This window comes from Lissotriton helveticus, chromosome 3_2 (genome assembly GCF_964261635.1).
Source record: "Lissotriton helveticus chromosome 3_2, aLisHel1.1, whole genome shotgun sequence".
Lineage (NCBI taxonomy): Eukaryota > Metazoa > Chordata > Amphibia > Caudata > Salamandridae > Lissotriton > Lissotriton helveticus.
Genome location: NC_136062.1, coordinates 491,905,949 through 491,933,281, shown reverse-complemented (window position 1 = coordinate 491,933,281; position 27,333 = coordinate 491,905,949). Strand labels below are relative to the sequence as shown.

The following is a 27,333-nucleotide window of genomic DNA, read 5'->3' as shown; positions in this document are numbered from 1 at the left end:
TTGCCACTGCACCGTCCCAGAGTCAAGAGTGTCTCAACTTGGTGTTGGATCAGTGGGCGAGCGACATCTGAACTCCTCTTGTATGCAGCGAAGGCAGCAGCATCCCCTTGTCATAAACCCTGGCTAGAAGCCTGGAAGTCACCTCTTGGTGGCCATACCTGTGCAGGAAGTTGCCATCCTCATACCCGCATCTCTGGAATGTCATCCGGGCACGTCGCATCCAACATTGTTGGTGGCCAGGCCACGCCCTTCAGGGAGCCTATTCTTTTCTCACAGTTTTTCTGGTGCCACTTAACAGTCTTAATTTAAGTATGCGTATCTATGAAAGACTATCTGTGAAAGACTCGGTGTTGGGTAAGTTTCGTACCTGTAACCACAGTTCCCCATCGTTGGTATCCTTCACAGATCCACAAGCAGCATCATTTCCTGCTCTGACGTGAGCTATGGTAGCCTGCTGGGGAATAGTGGATACAGTTGCAGCCTCATTGCCTGCTTAGCAGGTCTAAAACGAAGAGGATGCGCTCACTTACTACTGCGCTCAAATTGGCCTGGGATAAGTAAAGCGTGTGAATCTGTGAAAAATACATATGTTTGCGAACTCTAGTTACAGGTATGTAGCTTTTTCATGTGTCCAGCTGGTGATATTATGTCTTGTACTTACAATGGAGCTGAAACACCCATTTAAATTCCTACCTCTAAGCCCTTTCCCAGTCACTTGTGCTTGTAGAAACCGCTGCCCTGGGCTGTCACGCCATGAAATGTTTGTACTTTGAGATCCAAGACTTCCTGTCGTTTTACTTAGTTTCTGGTGTTTCTGGTGTAATTACAAATCTGTTTTCAGGCTGAGAGACGTAGTGCTTCTTTCAACTCAGTTTTGTTGTAACTTTGATTTAGGTTTGCCTTCTGCCACTTTCAAGCGCCTTGTACCACTCACTCCTTGGTAACTCTCTGAGATTTTACATTGGTGTCACAGTGAAGTTTTGTTGCTCTGTCATCATATTGTCTACACGGAGTGTGATCCAGCCACACAGCCTTTTTGTCAACTGTTAGATTAATTCTCGTTTCTGTCACTGTTCAAAGGCAAGGACCTACTTCTCCCAAAGTATGCATTGGAGTTGTGAGAGCCTGTGTACCTTGCCACAGTCTGAGTCCTGTGGATGGGCCCTGAGTTACAATGATGGTTTCATCTCTGGCATATAGTTTCACCATGTCTGCTAAAGTACTGTTTTTTGCTATAGGCTTGGCTTACAGGAGAGCTGCTCTTTGCTAAGTACTCTTCTTGTAGTGTTCCAAGTCGTTTGTGCTATACATTGTCGGCTTCTCCTCTTCCCCTTGCACTTGATGCTTTTCTTGTGTATATAGTTTCTCTAAACCTGTGCCCTGTTTGTTGGCTTCTAATAAATGCCCTTTGTTTCCTGCCAGAGTGGCTATGGTGCGCTTCTTCAATTCCCCAAATGTGCTGCAAGGTTTCCAGATGCACACACGAACTCTGCGGCTCTTCCCCAGGCCCGTGGTGGCTTTCCAAGGAAGCTCCTTTCTCGCCTCCCGACCCAAACAAACGGCCTTTGCAGAGAAGCTTTCCAAGACGCAGGCTGTGGAGTACTTCGGAGAGTGGTCGCTTAATCCCACCAACTTTGCCTTTCAGAGGATTCACAACAGTAAGTGGAGCTCTGCCCTCCTTTTCTTTCCATCCTTGAGCTCTCGGGCTTTGTTCCCAGGTCCCTCCTCAGTTTGTCTCTAGTGGGGCTACTTGTTTTGCATTTGCTGTATTGTGCTGCACAATAACTTCATCCTATTTTTTTTTCCCTGGAGACATGTTTGATCCATCCCTGATTGGAGACAAATGCAAGTGGTATGCACACCAGCTGCAGCCCATCTACTACCGGGTTTACGATGGAAATTCCCAGCTGGCCGAGGCCCTGAGCATCCCCAGTGAAAAGGAGAATGACTCTGACCCTACGGATGACAGGTTTGTGCGGAGCTGCAGCCAGGCGTTCATCTAAGGTATGGATGAGTATGTTTGGTGGCCGTGATGTCCTGCCGGGGACACTGCTTTCAGCTCAGTCACTCCTGGGACACAGGTGAGGAAGGTTGTGATCTGATGGAGAGTGGGCAGGTGAGCTTGTGGCTGTGTGTTTGTGCGGCCGTGGGCTGTTAATCCTGCATTCGTTGTAATGCAATCAGTGTGTATTCTTTCTGAGTACCTCATATCTTTAGAAGTTAAAAAGAGAACATGAAATATCCAAACATAAACAAGTGTTCTTTTGAAAATGTTAATGTCTTGCGCTGTCAGTAGACTGGTGGCAACTTGAACCATGAAGTTCTTCCGGATTAGTAATGTGCTGTGGCAGTTTTATACATTGTGATGAGTCTAATTGGACCAAAGTGTTGAAAAGTGCACTTAACCTACTGGGATAGTCTAGGTAATTAGGATAGAGAAGTATTATGTCATAGACAAACTTTATTTAACAAGGAAGATACCAAGCATACAGGTTTACCTCTAAATTCTATATAACAGAACCCTCTAGCTATGGTACGCTATGTTAATGTAAAATAATAGCCTTTTTAGTAGATAGCTGGTCAGATGCCGGTAATGGGGTTTAATGCATATGATTAAAATATTCCCTAATGTTGATGGCTTTCCAGGTAAGTGGCGGCTTTAAAGCACATATTTGGGTCCTCCAGGGAGCATAAATAAAAGTAAACTCTTCATTGTAGTTCCCAATGTGTTTTGATAACAATAATGGTTTTAGATAATATTCCCTGATTTCAGTATAAAAACTTCAAAATAAAATAAAGTGCATTGTGCCGAGAGTCAATCTTTCTTCACTTGGACATTTTACTACTGCCTGTGGCCATTACTTCATCTTTGGGAAGGCCCCCAATACATGAACTATGCTCAGACGTAAATGTTTCAGGACAAAATAATGTTGGATGTTAGATGTAGTTAGAAGATACCTCTGTAGACCCTCATGTTGGGCTACTGAAAGCCATATTATAACTGAGGGCCTAAAAGTTTCGTTGGCACGTCTAGCATCAACCTTATTTTTAAGAAGTAACAGCGTTAGTTCCCTCTTGCTCAGACGTGTAATGCATTCTAGTTCTTCTAACAGTAAGGGATTGTTAAACGGAGCCATCTCTTTTATAAAGTACGAGAGCCACAGACTCTCGACTTATTATCGAATCTTAAACCGTGTCTAATAATTGCTTTTGTAAACTTGGTCTCCTCCTTGCTCCATATGAAGTGACATGTTTGGACGGGTTTTGCAGCTAGTAAATCTTCCAAATGTTGCATCCCCAGCTCCTTATGTGCAATATAAACTGATCTAAATTATGGTGCGGAAGAAAAATATTCTCGTGTTTCTAAAATAGCAGATTGTGCATGGCCCCGTAGCCCACCTCCATAGGAAGCTACAGATACACTCTTGGTTCTATAGATTATGACCGTCCTCCCAAATGGGTTTACAACCTAGCTTGGGGACAAACCTACAGAATCCTAGCTGGCTCATATCATCTTGAGCCTGTTATTATCAATACACTGACTCCAGGATCTACTGGAGGTGAAGCGAATTCCAGGAAAAGAGAATGATGTGACCTTCCAATAGGTGAGCCGTTGATGTGTTGGGTTTAGGATTACATGTTTTCTCTCCACAAATCATCGTGTGGATTTTCTTTAGATTCATTTTAAGTTCCCCGCCCTCCTTGAATGCCGTGAAGCGATCAGTTGGTCGTTGCAGGCCTTTGGGGGTCCTCGACAATAGGATCGAGTCTAGCGCATAGAAGAGAGGAACTGACCGTCCGTTCACTTTTGGAGAGTGTGAGGACACAGCCTCGCGCAATATGTCGACACCGTTTATGAACAGAGTTAGCTACATAACTGAATGAGTTACCAAATCAAACGTGCTGGGCAGATGCTCACAACGTAAATGGAGATGAGTCTTAGCCCTTGTGTATTTCGCTATTAGAATATTCAAATTTAACACTGTTCTACAGTCCCCAGGCTCCTCCTGAACCCGTATTGTGACTATGTGGGCATGCTGTTGTCCTCGGCCCAATATTCTCGGCTTTCCTAGGCCACCCTAACCAATATCTTGGCAGAAGAGTACAGGAAGGAAATTTGGCAATGACACTTGGGGTTGTTTTTAGGACCACTTTTGAAGATCTGAATTAAGAAATTACTGGTTCAATAGCGTTTAGGGTCCTGCTCTTGATTAAGTCGTTCCTTTCCAATACATCAAATTTTGTTTCCCTGAGAGTTTCCCCTTCCCCGGGGGTGTTCCACAGGGGCCACCCTGAGCCCTACATTATTTATTACGTACAAGACTGCATTAGCAGCTCCAATAAGATCATTCCGTTTTTAATGCCTTTCAGATGGTATTTTTCATCTCGGACTACCTGACTGTAGTACAGTGTCGCTTTTCGGCTTGTATACACTCGGCTTCTTGAAGTTTAACTCTGACAAAACCAAAATGATGCTGTTTCTTCCATCTGTTGCCAAAGTGGTGGCCTAAAGACATTGTGGCTCTTCAATCTGCAACTCGCTGTGCACAAGACTCGGTGTGTTGGTCTTTTCTAGCACACATCACATCTGTAGTTTCTAGATGTTTAGTGCTACTTCGAACCGTCTGTAGAATTCCCCTATCTGCCTGTGCCGGCACAGAAGACCACGGTCCCTCTTGCCTCTCTACTTAGGACTGCCTGCCTGTATGTTGACGGATTCCAGATCATGTAGAATGCTAAAGCATGCTTTCGCCTCCGTCCCTCTCGTAGGACATCAGTTCAATCCTTGGTTGATAGCTCATCTCATCCTGCCTTTGCACCGAACCTCCTCTTTACGTTCAGCGGTGGCTGAGCTCCTGATTGCTTGATCCTTGCTCGCTGTTGTGAGATTGCTCATGTTTAGTCGCTCTGCTTCACCCCGCCTTTGCTATCAGCATTGACAGTGATCCTGATTGGCAGCTCCAAGGATCCTTGCTCGCTGTTGTGAGGTTGCTCGTGTTTAGTCGCTCTGCTTCACCTCGCCTTTGCTATCAGCATTGACAGTGATCCTGATTGGCAGCTTCAAGGATCCTTGCTCGCTGTTGTGAGGTTGCTCATGTTTAGTCGCTCTGCTTCACCCCGCCTTTGCTATCAGCATTGACAGTGATCCTGATTGGCAGCTCCAAGGATCCTTGCTCGCTGTTGTGAGGTTGCTCGTGTTTAGTCGCTCTGCTTCACCTCGCCTTTGCTATCAGCATTGACAGTGATCCTGATTGGTTGCTCAAAGGATCCTTGCTCGCTGTTGTGAGATTGCTCGTGTTTAGTCGCTCTGCTTCTCCTCGCCTTTGCTATCAGCATTGACAGTGATCCTGATTGGTTGCTCAAAGGATCCTTGCTCGCTGTTGTGAGATTGCTCGTGTGTAGTCGCTCTGCTTCTCCTCGCCTTTGCTATCAGCATTGACCGTGATCCTGATTGGCAGCTCTCAGGATCCTTGCTCGCTGTTGTGAGATTGCTCGTGTGTAGTCGCTCTGCTTCTCCTCGCCTTTGCTATCAGCATTGACCGTGATCCTGATTGGCAGCTTCAAGGATCCTTGCTCGCTGTTGTGAGGTTGCTCGTGTTTAGTCGCTCTGCTTCACCTCGCCTTTGCTATCAGCATTGACAGTGATCCTGATTGGTTGCTCAAAGGATCCTTGCTCGCTGTTGTGAGATTGCTCGTGTTTAGTCGCTCTGCTTCTCCTCGCCTTTGCTATCAGCATTGACAGTGATCCTGATTGGTTGCTCAAAGGATCCTTGCTCGCTGTTGTGAGATTGCTCGTGTGTAGTCGCTCTGCTTCTCCTCGCCTTTGCTATCAGCATTGACGGTGATCCTGATTGGTTGCTCTAAGGATCCTTGCTCGCTGTTGAGATTGCTCGCGTTTAGTCGCTCTGCTTCTCCTCGCCTTTGCTATCAGCATTGACAGTGATCCTGATTGGTTGCTCAAAGGATCCTTGCTCGCTGTTGAGATTGCTCGCGTTTAGTCGCTCTGCTTCTCTTCGCCTTTGCTATCAGCATTGACGGTGATCCTGATTGGCAGCTCAAAGGATCCTTGATCGCTGTTGTGAGATTGCTCGTGTGTAGTCGCTCTGCTTCTCCTCGCCTTTGCTATCAGCATTGACAGTGATCCTGATTGGTTGCTCCAAGGATCCTTGCTCACTGTTGAGAGATTGCTCGTGTTTAGTCGCTCTGCTTCTCCTCGCCTTTGCTATCAGCATTGACGGTGATCCTGATTGGTTGCTCTAAGGATCCTTGCTCGCTGTTGTGAGATTGCTCGTGTTTAGTCGCTCTGCTTCTCCTCGCCTTTGCTATCAGCATTGACAGTGCTCCTGATTGGCAGCTCAAGGGATCCTTGCTCGCTGTTGTGAGATTGCTCGTGTGTAGTCGCTCTACTTCTCCACTTTGCTATCAGCATTGACAGTGATCCTGATTGGCAGCTCAGCTCTTCTCTCTTTTTGATCCCTACAGCGGCAGCGACAGCGTGGATTATGACGACTCCAGCTCCTCCTACTCCTCGCTTGGGGACTTTGTCAGTGAAATGATGAAATGTGACATCAATGGAGACACGCCCAGTGAGTAAAGTGCTCTGTTTCTGTGACTGTGACTAGATTTTACTACTGATGTTTGAGGATGCAGCATGCAAGAACATTTAGGATTGTGTAGGTGACTGCCCTGGTGTCTTGTCAGTGTGCGTGTGAGCTCACAGCCATGTACAAAGGTTGCACGACTAGAACTCCTAGGCCGCTGAACATGTAAATGAACTCCCAGACCCCAACGGGCGTTGGAACACTACAACCAATGAGACCCAGTGTGTGTAAACGGTGAAGACCATTCGAGACCCGTATGTAAGGGCCAGTGTGAAGATGTCTGGGGCTCACAGACCAGTGATGATCACAACGTAACATAACATGTGTATTTGTAAAGCGCACGTTCACCACTACGGGTATCTTGGCGCTGAACAACAGATGTTTGTTGTTACCCAACTCAATGGTATTCATTTTATCGACCTCAGATGGATGAAAGGCTGAGTGGACCCGCCGGGATTTTAACCTGTGACCATGAGGTTGAACACAGGCCCCTGCAGTAGATGCATTAGTCCACTGAGCCACCAGACCCGGCAAAAGGTCAGAAGGGTGGATATCCATGGAGGTTACGGTTTGGGACTGGGGAAAACCTACCAATTCTCTAAGAGAGCCAAATGTGTGTGATCGTCACAGGCGCGGAAGGCGTGGTCATGGGGCAGTCCATGAAGTCTGCTGGTTCCGCATCACACATGTCTGACTGGCAGAAATGCAGTCCTCGTATGACTTTGCGGCTGGGAGTTCACTGTGATTCCATAGGGATGCCATAGTATCAGAAGACAGTGACAAACATGTATGTGGAACTGATGAGCTCTTTACGGCGAACTGTGAGTTTTCATTAAAAATATATTTTGGTTATTTATTTTGTTAGGTAGGATTTTAAAACGAGCCTGTCGTTCTCACATCTTTTATTTTCTCTGCCACTGGAAACCCTATATTTCTGCCCGTCTGCTTGTATCCTGTTTCCTGTGTTAGTTGTCTAATGTGGGGACTTTTAGGGAGAGGCACCGACAGCCTTGCTTGTTTGGCAATATTGTCATGTTGATCTGTGTACTGATTGATTTTGCAGTTGAAAATTTGTACAGCTGTTGTAATGAATTAGAATTGGTTTAATTTATACATACAATAAATTAATTCACTGACAACCATATCCTTCCTGATGTGATCCAAGCCCCTTCAGCGACTGCTGGTATTTCTTGACCGTTTTGGGAGTGGTCAGTGCAGCGAAGGGACAATGCTCCATGCTACCTGAGCACATCCGGCACCTGTTGTCCTTGAGAACTCACTCCGACCCTTCTCATTCTTTTCGACTTATTTTTCCTTCCCTTAGAGTGAAAGAGGCCTTTGCCAGTGAGACTTGATGTTGTTAAGAGTATATGGTTTGGGAGTTGGCCATTACAAACTTCACAGCTCCATAATTGCTTTACTAAAAACTGGGAAGTTTGGTAGCAAACGGCTCAGATGGTTAAACCTACACTGATGCCACTGTGAGATTTAATGTACAATGTACACAGAAGTGCCCCTGAAAAACGACCAGCCCTGGTGTGCTTCCTGAACAGCTTCCTGCCATCTGCCACCGCCAGACAGCTTTCTGTACCCCTGGGTAGAGGGCATCCCCTCTCTTGCCTCCCCCACCAGGACGGGTTAGATCCACGAAGGGGAAGCTTCAAAGGCCTGCTGCCTTTGTTAGCTGACCCTGCCTTTTGCTGCCCTGAGCAACTCGCTCCCACCAGTTCTGCCCCGACTAAGGGTGGGAGAATCAACAGGAAAACTGGTCTAGGAGGAGAGGTGTGCCCACCTTTGCCAACCCCACCGCTCAGGTGGGGGAGGCGACGAGATGCACACATCTCAGTCCTCTCTATCTTGAAGACGAGGTGACCCAGTCAGTTAGGAAGAGGCTCATAGCCCCCTCCCATTGGATGGTGGCATAATAGGGGGTGTACCCACCCCAAGGACGGGACCCGTTGGACCCAACCTGCGCACCCCCTTAATGCCCCTAAATGTAGTATTTACGGGCGACCCTGAACATTGCCTCCACAGATTCGAAGGAGAAAGAAGGACCGAAGAGCTGAAGAGTCGTGCTGACCCAGGAAGAAGAGGACACCAACTGCTTGGCCCCAGCCCTACCGGCCTGTCTTGACCTTGACCTGACTACAGCAAAACCCTGGCGTATCCAGTAACTCCCAGAGCCCGGAGGACCTGCCGTGCACCCATCTTACAGACTCTGTCTCCCATGAGCACTGAATTTGCTCAACAAAGACTCACCCGTGGAATCCAAATCCAGTTGGCTCAGCGATTTTGTATTTGTTTTTTACCAGTCTACATCGATTGAGTGGCCCAACACCATGAGGAGGTCTCCCCAGTGATCTTGACCTGGTATTTGGTGATCCCTGACCTCCCCAAAGATTCAAGCCGACACCAGCAGCCTCAATCTGAAGGGTCCTCCCGACCTCGACCGGAGCTGGTAAGAAGAACCCAATGCCAAAAGACAACCATGCACCCGACGCCCCGCGGCCTTGGGGGGCCCAAACAACGATGTACAGGCATCCCCCCCAAGATACCAACTTACCTCTCCAGTCGGAGCCTCACTGCCCGAGCCCACAGCATCTTTGTTGAACCAGAGATCTCCATTAGAGTCACCGTCCTCGCCTTGGCACTCTGCTGCTCCTGTGCCTCTGGTGCAGCTCCTGGGCTGATAGTTGGGCCCTGCAGTGCTGATCCCAACCCCTGGAGATTTGTTCCCCCAGCCAAGTGGCTTGCTCGTAAGCAGCCCCTGACCAAAGGCATAAACTTGGGCCCCTACACTCTGAACCCAGCTGCCCCAGTGCCGCCGGTGGTGCAACTGGAGTGCCCAACTTGACCTTTGGGAACCTTGGTACAAATCCCCAAGACTCCCCTTTGTGCGTTGTTCACTTACCTGAGAAAATGCTAATCATTTCTCTCCCGTAGGAACCCATGCTACAAATGTGTTCCTAAAAATGTTGAGTTGACCCTTTGTATGAAAGGAAAAGTAACTATATTGCAAACTTGAAAAAGTCTTACTTGTTTTGTATTGTAGGATCCACGGTGTGGTATTTAGGCTTCCCACCCAGAGTAGTCGGTGTATTCCAAAAGTAATGTAAAAGTAGTTGATAAACAGTTTTTAAACCAAATACAAACCTGTAACGATTGCAAATTCAATCACAACTGCATTTCCATGTAATGTGTTGCATTTGACAGCATTTCATTTACCTGTGCCAAGTACTTATTGGTTCTAGAAATACAGCATAAGTTATAGTTCAGTCTGGATTCTGATAGCACATACTCCAGAATGTGTCTTGATTGAGTGAATACAATAAATGCTTAACACAAGGTCTGGATAAGCATAACTGCTCACCCACTCTAGCACAAAGAGAGCTGCTAGTACTGGTCTAATTTATCCTCTGCTATACCTCTGGGGACTCCCTGGACTCTGTGCACACTTTACCTTACTATACTATATACAGAGCGATATTCCTACAATCATGAAGTAAAACCAAGACATCGAGCCTCACATCACAGAGGAACATATTGTTAGTCGTCACGCAACACGAAGGAAAAATATCCCCATCACCCTTCAGTCTCCCTCTTCTGACTCATCCTCCGCGGGTTGGTCTTCATCTTCTTGGAACATACCCAACTGTTATCCCCATTGCATTATAGCCTCAGACGCCGCCTCATCAGTGCATGATAGGCGCTTGTGTTGGTCTTCCGCAGCCCCCACTCCATCAATTTTCTCAGTCGATGAGCCAGCAACGGGGCACTTGCCCCATCCACCCAATGGACACCCGCCTACCAAGAGCAGGGCCAGCTGTGCCAGTCGATAGGGCATCTTGCAACCCCCTAGGACACACCACTGCTCCCAAGAGACAGTTGAGCAGAGTCATGGGGACACCAATCTGCGAGGCACTACAAGCGCCCAGTAAGACTGAACCGGAGCACACTCCCAGGCTAAGTATAGGAAGGTGGCTCCAACCACCTCCCATCGTGCACAGGCCGCATTCCTTGCAGGGTCTATTTTATTAATGGTGTATGGAGTTACATGTGTGCGGTGTACGAAATGGAAATGTAAGAGTTAAAATCGATTGTTACAGGAATCCGTGCAAACAAGGTTTAATAACATCTCCCAATCCGCATCGGAGATGGGTGCTTCTAGGTCTCTTTCCCGGGCCTTCCGCGCAGGGTACTGCGCCTGAGTGATGATATGTTGCCCCTCCCCATCCAACGAGGCCTTTAAGGACCCATGATGGCCGCTGGAAAGTCCGCATGACGTAATGAAGAAAATGAGCTGGTCCTGTGCATCCTGGAATGATACAAATGTGCCCCCAGGTAGAGGTCACCCGTTTCCAGTCACCCGTTTCCAGTCACCCGTTTCCAGACACCCCCCCGGCGACATATACATGATGGAGTCGATGTTTCTGAATGGTGCTAGATCCCATAGCTACAGTTCCCCTACGGAAGGTAGCCCTATACATTACGCTCTGAACCACCTTTTCCCGTATCCACGCAGTGTGGGTAATCAAGTATGGCATTGGGAACTCTAATCTCCCCCTAGCATCAGCATCTGAGGCAGGGTGTCCCCTCAAACTCTGTTCCCAGGAGCCGCTTCTTCCAGTTGTCTAGCTCTTCAAGCCAATGGGCCGCGTGCTGTACATGGGCAGCATAGTAAAATTGTACATCCCCAACCACCAGATAAACTTCCTCCATGTCCCATTTCACAGTTGCAAGTGCCACCCTACTGTGCCTACCCGCCCATAGGAGTGTTACCATCAACCTCAATCCATCAATCCTTTAATGTTCTGGCAGCTAAAGCCTGGAACACCTTACCCATTGACCTCAGAGTCATCAATAATGAGAACAACTTCAGGAAACTCCTTAAGACATGGGTCTACAAACTCTCAGACTCCTCTGTCCTGGCTGCCATCTAGTTCCATCTTTTATTCACCACTTATCTCAGTTATTCCTCCGTAACTCGCCCAGCGCCATGATGCTCCCCTGGGAGCGAACGCTCGCGCTTTACAAATACCCACAAATATCAAATATCAAATACCTAACCAGCCGATGGAAAAAGAGATCCAGCAGTGGAATCCTTCCAGCCAATGGGAAAAGAGATCCAGCAGTGGAATCCTAGAATTCTGTACAACACGCAGACATCACAGGAGGAAAACCATTTTTGCTATTGCTGCCCTGTCCATAACAGAGAGAGGAAGCCGGTTCCAGAAGCTAATAGAGATCTCCAGGCCAGTCAGCACCCTGTGTGCTTTCTGACGCTGGTGTTGAGCATCCGTGTGGGTAACCCAGATCCCTAAATATCGTAACCCTTGCAGTCCCCATCAGAGTTCCACCCCTGCAGCTGGTGGGTTTGTCTCCCTCGCAGTAGATGAGACGAAATGGGATTCCCAGGTCCACCCAAATAGCCCCCCTAGCATAAGAGGAGTAAGAAGTAGAAAACACCTTCCCCTCCACTTTTCTTTTTTTAATAAAACGTTTGTGTATCTGCAGTCACAAGGTATGTCTCTTGTAGACGAGCAATGTGTATCTTGTAGCGTCTGAGGTAGGAATGGACCCTATAGCACTTGGCATATTTTCGGGCCCCCGGACATTCCATCTGACATCATTGATTCAGTCAGCCATACTCACTGCAGGTGTTCCCTCATCTCCACCCATCCCTCGTCACCCAGAGGAATAACCGGAGGGGCAGGAAAGCCAACCAGACTCTGCACTATTACAAAACATGAATCATAGCCAAAAACTGTGGATCCCAACCGAGGGATACAGTAAACCTCCCTCCCCCTGGATATGCAGTGTAAAAACATTCCTTCCCTCTACTAATCCAAGCGTGATCTTGCTCTCAGGACCTACAGCCTAACCCTATTCCCCCCCCCCCCCCCCCCCCCACACTATTTTCTACCACGACTGTGGGAGGGCAGCCCCGCAAGTCGTATCCCGCATTCCAGAAAACGGCTCTCTCAGGAGGCTAGAATCACAATCACTATACCCCTCTTAGTAATTGTAACCACATGTTTATGGTTGAGGCTATTCCACCCCCTCCCATTTTTTTTTTTTTATAAACTCTTTATTAACTTTGCACTTCAGAATGTTACATTTGTTGAAATGAATCATGAATCATCTCATCGACCCATTACAGTTCTCTCCATTGACAGTTAGGGAATACATCATCGAGTTCACCATTGTCCGGATGAGACAATATAGGCTTCATTCCGCAATGTAAGTCATGATCGCTGTCCCACCACCCCGCTTAACGCCCCCTCCCACTGCAGTACAATTATGCCACACAGTTTTCAGGTAAGAGACATGGCAACATCCTATACAACACTATCCATGTAAAGCAGCTAATACAGCGTGTTCTGGTGGTGTAATTAGAGTAGTGTCGGTGCCTCCTTCTTTCCCCTAGCGTCCCTTCCCTGCTATTTAAGGTACGCTGTGTCAGTGTACCTGAATCTCATGAACTATTCTCGTGATCAGTTGACAGCTGCGGTGGGTCGCAAATGTGTCGCAAATGTGATTCATTCCATTTCTCCCAAATTTTTGACCATTTCTTGGGACATCCTCTGTGTATATACTGCCCTCTCCGCTATCATTGCCACATCCATGTTGTGTCCCCACTGTGTCTGCATGGGCACTATTCCGGAACCCCAATTTTTCGCAATGTTTCTTTTCCCAATGGCTAATCCGAACGTAGCCCAGGTCTGCAGTCCCAGGCTGAGGTCTGTTGGGGACCAAATATTTAAGAGGCACCAACCGGGGTCTAGCTGGACATCTGCTTCCTTTATATGTTTTTGACTAAATATTGCAGCTTAAAGTGAAGGGGACCCCTGTAAGAAAGACTTAAACTGTATGTAGGATTCCCAGAGCGGGCAGAGGGTGCACACCCTGAACAGTTTATCGAGAATTGGATCAAGAAGACATTGAAGTCCTTCCCACCTCTTCCAGCCATCGTCCATGTGGAGTGCAACGACATGGCGGCCGGGGTTGTATGCTGATCCATAGTGTTGTCGTGAGGGGCACCCCCGCCTGTTTGTTCCGTCCCATGTGGGCCACAAAGAAGGCCGGCATGTGCCAAGCCTCTCAGAAGCACGTCCTAAGTTGTGTTGGGTGAAAACACCTACATTCTGGTCCATGTGGTGTGTTGGCAGTCTACCATTAGATCCTTAGGGTGTGATGGCTGAACTTCTGGATCCATGGGGTGTGATGGGTGAGAATACCTACACCTATGTCCATGGGGTGTGATAGCGCAGAACCAACACATCCTTGGGGTGTTATGGCTGGACTCCTGGTCCCGTTAGATGCGGTCCATGAGTACGCCTTTATGTCCATGGGGTGTGATGGTGGGGCCACTACTTGGGGCGTGATGGCGGAACTCCTGGAACCATGAGGTGTGGTCGCTGAGAACGCCTACATCCATGTCCATGAGGTGGGATGGGTGAGAACCACTAGATCCTTCGGGTGTGATGGCTGCACTCCTAGATCTATAGGGTGTGGTGGCTGAGAACGCCTACATCCATGTCCATGAGGTGGGATGGGTGAGAACCACTAGATCCTTTGGGTGTGATGGCGGAACATCTATAGGGTGTGGTGGCTGAGAACACATCCCCAGGATTGGACCTTTCATATATTCACATGCTTGACTCATTCTGTGACATTAGGCTGGTAGTGCCCCTTCACCTTAAACGGCAGTAAACTGTGTTCAAATGGTCATTGGTATCAACAACATTGTTTGGTTAGTAGCACTACAAGCTGAATGTAACGACCTGAACTTATGCCTATGAGGTTGACGTGGTGAGCTCTCCTCTTCCCTCTAGAGCAGAGGTCTTCAAACTTTTTGATGCAGAGACCCCCCTGTCAAACTTCTTTAGGCGTAAGGACCCCCTTCTGACAAACATTGCTAGAACCTGGTACTTCTCATCATGAGTACATTCCAGAGTTTACTTCCAAAGCAGCCTCGGCCAGCGTTGGCATTAATGTCACCTCCTCCTCCCTGGATGCCAACATCGCAGCCGCCATCATCCCTCCCACAAACCAAGACGCTGCCATCCCCACCTACTTCATAGACCCAGTCCGTGCCCTTTCCCACTGACGCCTGGGGTATGCTCAGAGCATCTGTCAGATACGGATGAGGGGAAAATATTTAGGGATGGTCAGAATGATGATGATGAGGGGCTATATTCCACCTGAATCTGAACCAGCATGCTTGACTGGACACCCAAAGATGACGCCATGATAGTAGTGTTACCCCAGCGTAGATCAAAAGCGCAAACCCTCTGACCTTGACATAGATGTCAGAAACTCAGACAATTTATGGTGCAGAGTCCGCTCTGTGGCTGCAACAACCACAAAATGCTAGTACCGTGCCCATTCTGAGAAGATATCTGGGTTCAAATTTTTCCTCTTATTAACCTTATCATATTTGGCAGATTGGAAGAGGCTAGGACGTTTATCGAGTAGAGTGCAGATGCTCCGGCTGCCATCAATGACACGCTTGTTGTTTCCTATGAGTTTTTCTGTAAAATAGCAGCGTATCAACCCTATGCCGAGAAAGATGGCTTTGATCAATGTCCTTGCATCCGAAAATCCAGGTAAATATTTTAGACGTGCCTTTTAATGGCCAGACTTCATGTGGCAAGCATGAAGACGAACACCGCGTGCTCCCTGGGAGCTTTACAGTTCAAACACCCCACTTCCATTCCTTTTCGGGGCTCATAAAGATGTCAGGCCTACAGAGGGGGCTTCCCCGAAACAGATTCCAAGAAAGATTTTACAATCCTTCAAGACAGTCAGTTAAGCTCAAGGCCACTCCGCATGAGGATGTTAGCTCCAACTCTCTGGGGGACCCTGGGAAGCGTGGAACATCCCACCCACTCTCCTAGAACAACCAAATCAGAGCCTGACTTTCATCCGCTGATTAAACCCCGTCCCCTGGCCCAACACAAACCCCACAAGCCCAAGACCTGATGAGTGCTTCCAGTTGAAAGAAGAATCTCTCCTCTTCACTGCAGCTAGAGAAAGAATAACTACAGAGCGTTGGCTGCTCCAAACTGTGCATCCTCCTCACCCGCTCCACCTGCCCCCCTTCCGCCCAGAGGAACATCATCTGTGCATGTGAGCGCTACTAAAAGTGATTCCCCTCGTAAAAGAGGGCTGCCATAGAAAGATCGCGAGGAACTAAAGGAATCGCGGATTCTACACCAGATTCTTTTTCTCTAACAAACCATATCAGGCAAGTGGAGACCAATATTTGATCTGCTCAAATGTATCAGATTCCTGGAAACAATTGTGCTGAGTGGTAATACTCCAGTAGTTCCTTCTGCTGTTTCAGGAAGGGAGTACCTCACCATCCGGGATCTGCAAGATGCCTGGTTTCACATGCCTACACATCAAATCACAGGCAGTACCTGCAAGTTTGTGACTGGGCAGCATTATCAATTCAGGGTGCTTCGATTTGAACTAACATCTGCCCCGAATATCTTCACATAGTGCAGGTGTCTGCCTTTGCTCAAAGACCAGGCCACCAAGTATAACCTGACTCGGACATGTGGCTCGTCACGGCTCCATCAAAGAAGGGGCTCGTCCCTCCAGAGCCACATTCATCGGCCTATTCTGAGAACTGGATTGGCTTTTAGCACAGAGAAATCTTCCATCTATTTTTTGACTAAATTGTAAATCCTTGGGGCAATTCTGGATACTCAACTGGACTGGGCTTTCCCCTTGGGGGAAAGAGTAGAAAACTCCAGGGCGTGGCAAAGGCATTTTGCTGAAGGCAAACATTGCTCAGCCGCATATACACATTCCACTTATGTCTTGTGTAATCATGCATTGCCTGATTCCTTTCCGAATATTTCGGATGAGGCCTAGATAGTTGGAGCAGGATCACCAGTGAAACAGGCCACACAGTGAAACTAACCAGAAAGCTTAAACAAGCATTGATGTGAGGTAGGTTCCTTTCAAAACTCAACCCAGGCCTTCTGCTTCTGTCTTCAACACGGATAATCAATACAAAGGAAGGATGCGGTGAACGCTGTAAGAGCTCTCAACACGAGTCCCCCATAAGCATACTGGAGTTATTGGCATCAGACTAGGCCTCCTGTTCCTTTTGAAGTTAGCAGAAAAGCTATGTTGATCTAGACTGCCCATGTGACTTTGATGTTGATACGATGAAAACAATTTAAAAAAGATGTTCTACATTGAGAAGCAAGGAGGAACGAGGTCTCGTTGTCGACTGAAAGATACAGATGCTGCCGTACTGCACCATCTTCGAGATGGACATTGCAGAGGAACATCAGGGAAATGATCTGCCAAGTGGACTTAGTCACGCCTTGTCAGAGTACCACAAGTAATCAAGTGCAATACGCCTTTCAAAAGTGGTGCCAGCCAATCATAGAGCCGCCAACCATTCTGGGAAGTGCAAAACTCCAGTAATATGCCAACTGATACCATTCATTGATGTCTGACCGTAATGCCCTTTTGATGACCTGGTTGAAAGCTTTGCTCCAGCTTTTCCTCCATTTCCCTTCATTCCCAGAACTCTGAGAAAGATGAAGGCATATTGCTGCTCCCTACTCTGATTGCTGTTGGCATTGCCTCATCAGTTGTGGTACAGCGACCTACAGAGGCAGTCTGGTCTCCAGCTGATCCAGCTGCAGAATCATCCTAGGCTTGTTTCTAGACACAACTTGGAGATTATCTGTATGAAGTCCAGCTGCGGAGCCTGGCTGCACGGTTACTGATCACGTAGAGTGCATCCAGCTGAGTATTCCTCCAGAGAGCAGCGGCATCTTAGTGCAGGAACGAGCACCATCCACAACACAGACAGTGGCAACTGGAAAATATTCTTCTTGCCGCACAAAGATAAGACCCTTAATCCAACCTCCGTGCAGCCTGCCCAAGCCCTGCAGTACTTGCTAGAGCTAGCCAAGAGTGCCATCAAGTATTCATTGATCAGGGTTTACTTGGCCACATTTCTGGATTCTGATGGACAGAAAGTTCTTTCTTATCTTTATGTGCATGTAGATAATTTTGAAGCAATTAAAGGGCTCTTCAAGGCCTTTCCTGAGGCGCCCTCCAGTTCCATGGGAGCTAAATATGGAGCTAAACATTGTGTTAAACTCACTCAAGCTCTCGCCTTTCAGACCCATCCCTGGAGCACACCTGAAGTTCTTTTTGTGGAAAACCCCTCTTCTGCTCGCTCTCACCACTGTCAAGGAGCGGTTCCTTCGCTTCACCAAAAGTAATGTTATTTTATGGCCCAACCTCAGGTTCATGCAAAAAGTCTTTACTCACTTTCACTTCAATGAACTTGCGTCCTTCGACCTTTCTTTCCAAACCCACCCACTTTTGCAGAGATATTCTTGCACTTGCAGGATGTCGGTAGGTGAAACAGGTTCTACATGACCAAAACCAAGGACTTATGTACTTCAGATCACTTATCTCATTCGGCCATTCAGGACGTGCCAGTTGTCCAAACAAGCCCTCACACATTGGCTGTCTGCTTGCATCACCTTCTGTCACAACAAGGCGATGAGAAGACACAGCAGCAACAGGTGCACTTTATGCTGAAGAGTCTTTACAGGACTTGAAGGAGCAGGCATACCTTCGCCAGGTATTGCTGTCTGGATGTGAATGCAGCATCCAGTTCAGCAGTGGGACAAGCGATTCTCCTCACCGGCGCTTGCTTCCCTCTCTTAGCTCTGATGCAAGCACAGGCATACGTGGAAGAGCCAATGCTGGAGAAGAGATGACTTGCCTGTAACTGCAGATCTCCAAGTGTTGGTATATTACATATATCCGCATGTGACCCGGTCTCGTCCCTGGTCAGAGGCTCACAGCTAGGATGTGTGTTCTTGACACTTGTGCTATGAAGTCCTGGCTTTGGCGGGTTCTAGGGGGAGGAGGAAAGTTCTCATTGGCTGAAGTTATGGCTGTTTCATTGAGGTGCCCATGCTACTAAACAGCTGCTGTTGAGGAGTGCGCCCATTTTAACTCTGCTTACCGGGGGTTCCCAGTCTGTCTACGAGGAATGCTACAAACAGGCGACTACATGAAGACGCCAACGCTGGCGAACATGTAAGTGACTAATTTCATCCATGGGCTGTGATAGGTCAGAAGGTATATGTCCCAGAAGTGTCATGGCGGAGAACACACCGATCCATGGGATGTGATGACTTTTAACTCCTTTATCTGTGGGGTGTGATGGTTTGACTCCTTGATCTAATAGATATAATAACCCCTAAATCCATGCGGTCTGATGGATGAACTCTTTGATCCTTGGGATATGATGGCTGATAACCCTTATATCCATGCGATGTGATGTCTGAACCCTGAGCCTTGGGATAAGATGGCTGATGACTGACTTTTATGTGCACAACTCATCAGGAATTGACTGACTTCATGTGTTGTGCAGATGTTTTTGTTAACCGAATAATGTCTCATTTATGGGCAGAGCTCTGTGATACGGGACCGCTGCCCCTTTAGGTTTGCAGACTCCTTTGGTAACGTCCTTCTTTCCTAGTTAGCTGCTTATCTCAGGAGAGCCGGACGGATCTCCCTGTTACATGCGGTGCCTTTTGGAGCTGTTTTCTTGACTCCATAATTCTGGTGCCGCTTGTCATATTCCTGGCCTGTGCTGCTAGTTACAGGGGTTGATGCAACATTTCAGTGCTGCGTGCTTGTATTAATACAGTATAATGTGTGCCTTGTGTTTCGCTCAGATGTCGACCCTCTAACTCATGCCGCGCTGGGGGATGCCAGTGAGGTCGAGTTTGATGACTTTCAGGAATATGCAGCCGATCTGGACGACGCAGCACCGGACAGCGAGAACTCCTTGGATAACAACCAACCCAGCTCCAGCACAACAGCCAGCAGCAGCCCAAGTACAGTTATCCACGGTGCCAACCATGTGAGTCTGGAGAACGCTGCAAGGGAGCCTGATGGGGGGACGGGTGGAGGACCACAACCATTGCACCAACCAAGCGAGTCTAAGGGTATCCATGCAAGCTTCAGTAAGACTCCGGGCTCTTCAGAGGGGTTGTGAAGAGCACGTAAACATGAGACGGGGTGTAGGGCTAAGAGAAGGAAGTATGTAAGCTGCGTCCTGGACTGTGTCAAGCATATGCTGGGCTGGGGCAGAAGTGAAATGTTTTAGGGTGTGGTGAAGAAATCAGGGAGTAAATGAGGAGCTCAAAGACGGGCAAGAGGGTCCCACCCATCTGCCACCACGACTCCATGAAACTAAGGGCAGCCGTGAGCTGTTCAGAGTCAGAAAAATGAAGATCTAACAGGCCTATAGAGAGCATGAAGAAGCACAAGGAACATGAGGAGGCAATCGTGAGAAGGTCCCTCCAGAAGGTTGATTTATTGCGACTGGAAAGGGAGGAAAGGTAGATCCACAGCGTCCGTGAGTTGCCCAAGCAAGGACAGGTGTAGCCCAGATGGACGAAACACATTTGTAGAGGGATCAGGGGCCACCAGAGTCATTCAGGGGACTAATGGTAAGGAGAAGGAGAGTAATTCAACAGGGGTATAACACCTCGGTGTCTGAGGAGGAGTACCAGAGGAGCAGATTAGGGCGCAATCAGCAGCCAGTGATAAAGGTCTGCGGGGGAGGGTATAAGGGAGGGTGCTGCGAAGACTAGTACGGTCATTCTCCTGCCACCAAGCACTTTGCAGTCTACCGGTCACCTGTCCAAGTCCCTAAAGGGCTGACTCATTCCTACTCCCTTGCGTGGGATAGTAACGGCAGAGCTTTGAAACATTTGTCATCTCTAGTGCGACAGTTTATCATCCGTGTCAGATCCTGCATTATCGAAGGCACCCGCCCTATTAGAAGTTCAATAAAACTGTTTTGGAGAGAGAACCACTGGCAGCAAAGCCAGAAATCAATTTAGTTGAAAGAAGAAACATCCAATAAAAAAGACCCCATCACTACCTGCACGGGGATGAACCAAGGCTTAGTGTCAAGACCTCCCACCGCCTGTCACTAGTTTAATACATTGGAAAAGGTGTATGCATTTATACAACAGCGATCCTATCTTGCAAAAGGAGTGTCACATGGGTGTAAAAGGGACTCTAAGAAAGGAACCCACAAATGTGAAAAGACAGACACTTGGTTTTACATTTTAAAGCTCACCCAAGTGTGGTTCGGCTCATCCTTTCACTGAGCCATTCCGCTCGACCAGGAACAGTGGGCGACCTGGCAGGCAGGAGTATTCATGTTTGACCACTTCTAGGGCAGAGACTGTACACCATCAGCTCTGGATAAAGAGGTCTCCTACCTTCGATGCATCGAGCAGCCCTGCCATTTGTGGCGACGGCGAATCCCTGGTGGGTCCAATAGCAGTGAGCCAATATCTTCAAGTAGGAGACTTTTAGACACACTCCTCAGAAGTATTCATCATGTGTAGAGAGCAGGGCGGAGCGATCAGCTTCATCTATCCCTTCCTTCAGAGAGGCTGCCAGAACTGCCTGGTCGCGACCATAGCAGGTTTAGAGAAACATTCCGCCCCAAACTGCCCAGGTAGACCAGACACCACCCCTCTTCTGAGCCTTCATGCGGAGCACGAAGAAGAGCAGCTGGCTTGTGCCATAGCGAGTTAGGATACCTCCCTGTACCACCAGTGCTGGTCCTCATCTGACGCAAGCTCAGCAGAGGGGTCATGGAAAGGTTTCATGGTTACCCTCACAGAAGGGGATCTTGCTTTTGAAAAGTTTTAGAGAGCCCCTGTGACAAAGCAATCAATGTAGTGTCTGTCCTAATGGTATAGCTATGTCACAGTGAGGTCGCGCATGTGGTAAGAGATTACCTTTGAGTGACTTGTGCGCTGTCTTTCAGGATTGAAGCATACATTTGAAGATCAAGTGACAAAGGTGAGGGGTTGGATTTGGCAGGTGCCATGGCAGTGATCCAGCTGAGACAGCAGTTCCCTTTCAAACACTGCACATTCTGAAAGGGACAGGTCATGTGACATGAATACCTAGCTGAGAGGTTGATGCAGCACCAAGCACATGCCCAGATGTGGCAGGCTGAAGCCTCCAGCTCCACTAGGGGCTTACAACTTCTATTCCTTCAAACAAGGGTTCCTTCCATAGCCAAGACATTGTTTGGAACCCGACCTAATTGAGTAAGACAGCCTTTGAATACCGATAGGGAAGCCAGCTCCATAGGTATGCCATCTTAAGCGCCTGCACGGTGCCCAATAACGACAAATGGTTATGCTTACATTACACCCCCGTTCATTCCTTAGCCGGGCAGTTCCGCGCAGGACTGTGTTAATGCCATCAGAGATGCTGGAGAGGAGGGAAGTCATGTGTTGGATGCACAATGCTGGCTGCAAGAGAGCCTTCGTCAGGTGTGCGTGGGCACCTTTGATTAAGTTAAAGGACTTAATGACAATTGATTGGGGCTAAGATGCTAGTAGGAACGGGTGGTGATGAAGGGCAAACCTAGCTGAATCATCGCTCCATTGATCTAGGCACAGAGAGAAAGCCTCCACAATGGACCTGTGCCGTAGGTGCGTCATTGAGCCACAGGAGATACAATCCTGACCCAGTCAAAATCTCCAAAGTATTTGAAAAGAGTAACCCCACTCATCTCGAACGAATACCTACTCTGTGTCTACCCACAAGATGTGGAACAGCATCTTGAAGTGATTTTGGGATGATGCAAACCCTACCTGTCGTTGGGCTCGCCGTCTTCAGCTGAGTGGCAAGTATCTTGAGATCGATCCCGAATGATTCGGCGTGAGGCGGTTGGTACGGCAGCCCAAGAGCTCCTTCCCTTCACTGAGTATCATGGTTTTGATGGTGTGCCAGGGAGCCTGAGGTCTCCACTTGCTTACCTTTTCTGTCTCTTGTGCTACATGAGTCCAGCTAATATGACCCTTGAGAATCCCTTCCAGGGCTTCGCAACAAGGGAGAAGGCCGGCCAAGCGTTGATCCTCCCCTCATGCAGGCACAGACAGCAGGTCATTCTTCTGACCTTCAAATCCATTTGTGTCCTAAAGTTCTGGTGGTGTGCAGCTTTTCCTGTAATGGCCGTTAACTCTCAGTTGGATCCCTCAAAAGTTCCCATGTTTCACTGTCTTTGTTTACAGTAGTTCCTGTCCGTCTACTGCAAATCAATCCCAGAATTCTCCATTGTAGGACTCTTTCAAGAGCATGATCCTATTCTTACCCCGAACTGCGCCCTCGGGGCAGCAAAGGACATCGTGGACACTGGAAGGGCAGATCTGCCATTGTAACTCCAGTCCTAGAATATCTGGGGAAGGGCAACTTTCCCTGGAATATTCTAGGAGGCATATTTCCTATTGTAACTCCAGTTCTAGAATATTTTTGGGAAGTTAGAATGTCCCCTATTATTTTTAAGAACAGTTCAAAAATAGTAAATTTGATTTGGAGAAAGTGTTGCCCAGAGGATGCAGTTGAGGGCAAACCAATAGGAACACCCTTTCAAGATGCCCAAATCTGTTGCCATCTTTGTAGCGGTCTCTGCCCTCAGAGATAGGCCTGTTTAGATGAGGACCGTCTGCCTCCTCTCCGGCCGCACCAACCGCGACCCCTTCTGAGTCCACATCCCCAGTTATGGTCAGGAGAGTTGGCCAGCCTGGAAACAGGGCCTCTTCAAAGCACCGATGAGAGCCGACATGTTACCTTGGACCTTCTTACCTGTGCTCTCTGTTGTCCAACTGCTGTTCTTGTTACTTTCTAAAAACACGCGCAGGCAGAATATTAAATACCCTTTGAATGATACTTTTGGTAAACATGCCAGTTGTGTGCCGATCACCTATGTACCCGTGATGTAGTCTTACAGAAATGTTTTCCTTTCACATGTAATGCTGCTGTCACCCAGAGCTGCCATGCCCGGTGTGCACATTTGCTGTCCCAGTCACTCATTTGTTTGGTGTCCCATGTGACATTTATCTTTTATGAGCGGGAGGACTCTGTACACTACGGTATTGCTCTTACGTTTGATGTGCCAGTTGGGGGTAGCCAACCTTACACAATGTTTAGGGGTTAGAGCACATGATCTTAGGGCGGTTTACCAGACTCCCCGTGCCCAGAGTCCAAACTGCAAGTAAAACTAACTCCATAAAAGCAAAAACTAGGGGAGATGATGAAAAAGGTGAGTCCTCTGGAGAATCCGTGATGGATAAATGCACGTAAGGTGAGGTGATTGATGGAAGAAAGGGTCGTCCACACCCTGAGTTGATGCGGCAGAGAAGAGACCAGTGCTTGTGGACAGGGGTGCGTTAGGGGCATGGGTACCATGGGTAGAGGGGGAGAAGTGCTTCATTAGGGGAGCAGTGAGCCCGGGTACTATGGGTAGAAGGAGGAGCTGCGTTAGGGGAGCAGTGAGCCCGGGTACCATGGGTAGAAGGAGAAGCAAGTGCTGCATTAGGGGAGCAGTGAGCCCGGGTACCATGGGTAGAAGGAGAAGCAAGTGCTGCATTAGGGGAGCAGTGAGCCCGGGTACCATGGGTAGAAGGAGAAGCAAGTGCTGCATTAGGGGAGCAGTGAGCCCGGGTACCATGGGTAGAAGGAGAAGCAAGTGCTGCATTAGGGGAGCAGTGAGCCCGGGTACCATGGGTAGAGGGGGAGAAGTGCTTCATTAGGGGAGCAGTGAGCCCGGGTACCATGGGTAGAAGGAGGAGAAGTGCTGCGTTAGGGGAGCAGTGAGCCCGGGTACCATGGGTAGAGGGGGAGAAGTGCTTCATTAGGGGAGCAGTGAGCCCGGGTACCATGGGTAGGAGGAGGAGCTGCGTTAGGGGAGCAGTGAGCCCGGGTACCATGGGTAGAAGGAGAAGCAAGTGCTGCGTTAGGGGAGCAGTGAGCCCGGGTACCATGGGTAGAAGGAGGAGCTGCATTAGGGGAGCAGTGAGCCCGGGTACCATGGGTAGAAGGGAAGCAAGTGCTGCATTAGGGGAGCAGTGAGCCCGGGTACCATGGGTAGAAGGAGGAGCTGCATTAGGGGAGCAGTGAGCCCGGGTACCATGGGTAGAAGGGAAGCAAGTGCTGCATTAGGGGAGCAGTGAGCCCGGGTACCATGGGTAGAAGGAGAAGCAAGTGCTGCGTTAGGGGAGCAGTGAGCCCGGGTACCATGGGTAGGAGGGGAGAAGTGCTGCGTTAGGGGAGCAGTGAGCCCGGGTACCATGGGTAGAAGGAGAAGCAAGTGCTGCATTAGGGGAGCAGTGAGCCCGGGTACCATGGGTAGAAGGAGAAATGCTGCATTAGGGGAGCAGTGAGCCCGGGTACCATGGGTAGGAGGGGAGAAGTGCTGCATTAGGGGAGCAGTGAGCCCGGGTACCATGGGTAGAAGGAGAAGCAAGTGCTGCGTTAGGGGAGCAGTGAGCCCGGGTACCATGGGTAGAAGGAGGAGCTGCATTAGGGGAGCAGTGAGCCCGGGTACCATGGGTAGAAGGAGGAGAAGTGCTGCATTAGGGGAGCAGTGAGCCCGGGTACCATGGGTAGAAGGAGGAGAAGTGCTGCATTAGGGGAGCAGTGAGCCCGGGTACCATGGGTAGGAGGGGAGAAGTGCTGCGTTAGGGGAGCAGTGAGCCCGGGTACCATGGGTAGAAGGAGAAGCAAGTGCTGCGTTAGGGGAGCAGTGAGCCCGGGTACCATGGGTAGAAGGAGAAGCAAGTGCTGCGTTAGGGGAGCAGTGAGCCCGGGTACCATGGGTAGAAGGAGAAGCAAGTGCTGCGTTAGGGGAGCAGTGAGCCCGGGTACCATGGGTAGAAGGGAAGCAAGTGCTGCATTAGGGGAGCAGTGAGCCCGGGTACCATGGGTAGAAGGAGGAGAAGTGCTGCATTAGGGGAGCAGTGAGCCCGGGTACCATGGGTAGAAGGAGAAGCAAGTGCTGCGTTAGGGGAGCAGTGAGCCCGGGTACCATGGGTAGAAGGAGGAGAAGTGCTGCATTAGGGGAGCAGTGAGCCCGGGTACCATGGGTAGAAGGAGAAGCAAGTGCTGCGTTAGGGGAGCAGTGAGCCCGGGTACCATGGGTAGAAGGAGAAGCAAGTGCTGCATTAGGGGAGCAGTGAGCCCGGGTACCATGGGTAGAAGGAGAAGCAAGTGCTGCATTAGGGGAGCAGTGAGCCCGGGTACCATGGGTAGAAGGAGGAGAAGTGCTGCATTAGGGGAGCAGTGAGCCCGGGTACCATGGGTAGAAGGAGAAGAAAGTGCTGCGTTAGGGGAGCAGTGAGCCCGGGTACCATGGGTAGAAGGAGAAGCAAGTGCTGCGTTAGGGGAGCAGTGAGCCCGGGTACCATGGGTAGAAGGGAAGCAAGTGCTGCATTAGGGGAGCAGTGAGCCCGGGTACCATGGGTAGAAGGGAAGCAAGTGCTGCATTAGGGGAGCAGTGAGCCCGGGTACCATGGGTAGAAGGGAAGCAAGTGCTGCATTAGGGGAGCAGTGAGCCCGGGTACCATGGGTAGGAGGAGGAGTAGTGCTGCATTAGGGGAGCAGTGAGCCCGGGTACCATGGGTAGAAGGAGAAGCAAGTGCTGCGTTAGGGGAGCAGTGAGCCCGGGTACCATGGGTAGAAGGGAAGCAAGTGCTGCATTAGGGGAGCAGTGAGCCCGGGTACCATGGGTAGAAGGGAAGCAAGTGCTGCATTAGGGGAGCAGTGAGCCCGGGTACCATGGGTAGAAGGAGAAGCAAGTGCTGCGTTAGGGGAGCAGTGAGCCCGGGTACCATGGGTAGAAGGGAAGCAAGTGCTGCATTAGGGGAGCAGTGAGCCCGGGTACCATGGGTAGAAGGAGAAGCAAGTGCTGCATTAGGGGAGCAGTGAGCCCGGGTACCATGGGTAGAAGGGAAGCAAGTGCTGCATTAGGGGAGCAGTGAGCCCGGGTACCATGGGTAGAAGGAGAAGCAAGTGCTGCGTTAGGGGAGCAGTGAGCCCGGGTACCATGGGTAGAAGGGAAGCAAGTGCTGCATCAGGGGAGCAGTGAGCCCGGGTACCATGGGTAGAAGGAAAGGCAAGTGCTGCGTTAGGGGAGCAGTGAGCCCGGGTACCATGGGTAGAAGGGAAGCAAGTGCTGCATTAGGGGAGCAGTGAGCCCGGGTACCATGGGTAGAAGGAGAAGCAAGTGCTGCATTAGGGGAGCAGTGAGCCCGGGTACCATGGGTAGAAGGGAAGCAAGTGCTGCATTAGGGGAGCAGTGAGCCCGGGTACCATGGGTAGAAGGGAAGCAAGTGCTGCATTAGGGGAGCAGTGAGCCCGGGTACCATGGGTAGAAGGGAAGCAAGTGCTGCATTAGGGGAGCAGTGAGCCCGGGTACCATGGGTAGAAGGGAAGCAAGTGCTGCATTAGGGGAGCAGTGAGCCCGGGTACCATGGGTAGAAGGGAAGCAAGTGCTGCGTTAGGGGAGCAGTGAGCCCGGGTACCATGGGTAGAAGGAGAAGCAAGTGCTGCATTAGGGGAGCAGTGAGCCCGGGTACCATGGGTAGAAGGAGAAGCAAGTGCTGCGTTAGGGGAGCAGTGAGCCCGGGTACCATGGGTAGAAGGGAAGCAAGTGCTGCATTAGGGGAGCAGTGAGCCCGGGTACCATGGGTAGAAGGGAAGCAAGTGCTGCATTAGGGGAGCAGTGAGCCCAAGTACCATGGGTAGGAGGGGAGAAGTGCTGCGTTAGGGGAGCAGTGAGCCCGGGTACCATGGGTAGAAGGAGAAGCAAGTGCTGCATTAGGGGAGCAGTGAGCCCGGGTACCATGGG

At 49.4% G+C, this 27,333-nt stretch overlaps 1 protein-coding gene across 11 annotated transcripts in view; it reads left to right on the top strand.

The window, feature by feature from the left end:
* MADD (MAP kinase activating death domain) overlaps positions 1-27,333 on the top strand; it is an 853,817-nt gene that overhangs the window by 240,797 nt on the left and 585,687 nt on the right. For all 11 annotated transcript variants that reach the window (XM_078684455.1, XM_078684462.1, XM_078684460.1 and 8 more), the window contains 4 exons: positions 1,423-1,658; positions 1,813-1,969; positions 6,484-6,587; positions 19,340-19,527. In XM_078684455.1, the coding sequence (XP_078540581.1) occupies positions 1,423-1,658; positions 1,813-1,969; positions 6,484-6,587; positions 19,340-19,527 (685 nt within the window). The remainder of the gene's footprint in view (positions 1-1,422; positions 1,659-1,812; positions 1,970-6,483; positions 6,588-19,339; positions 19,528-27,333) is intronic.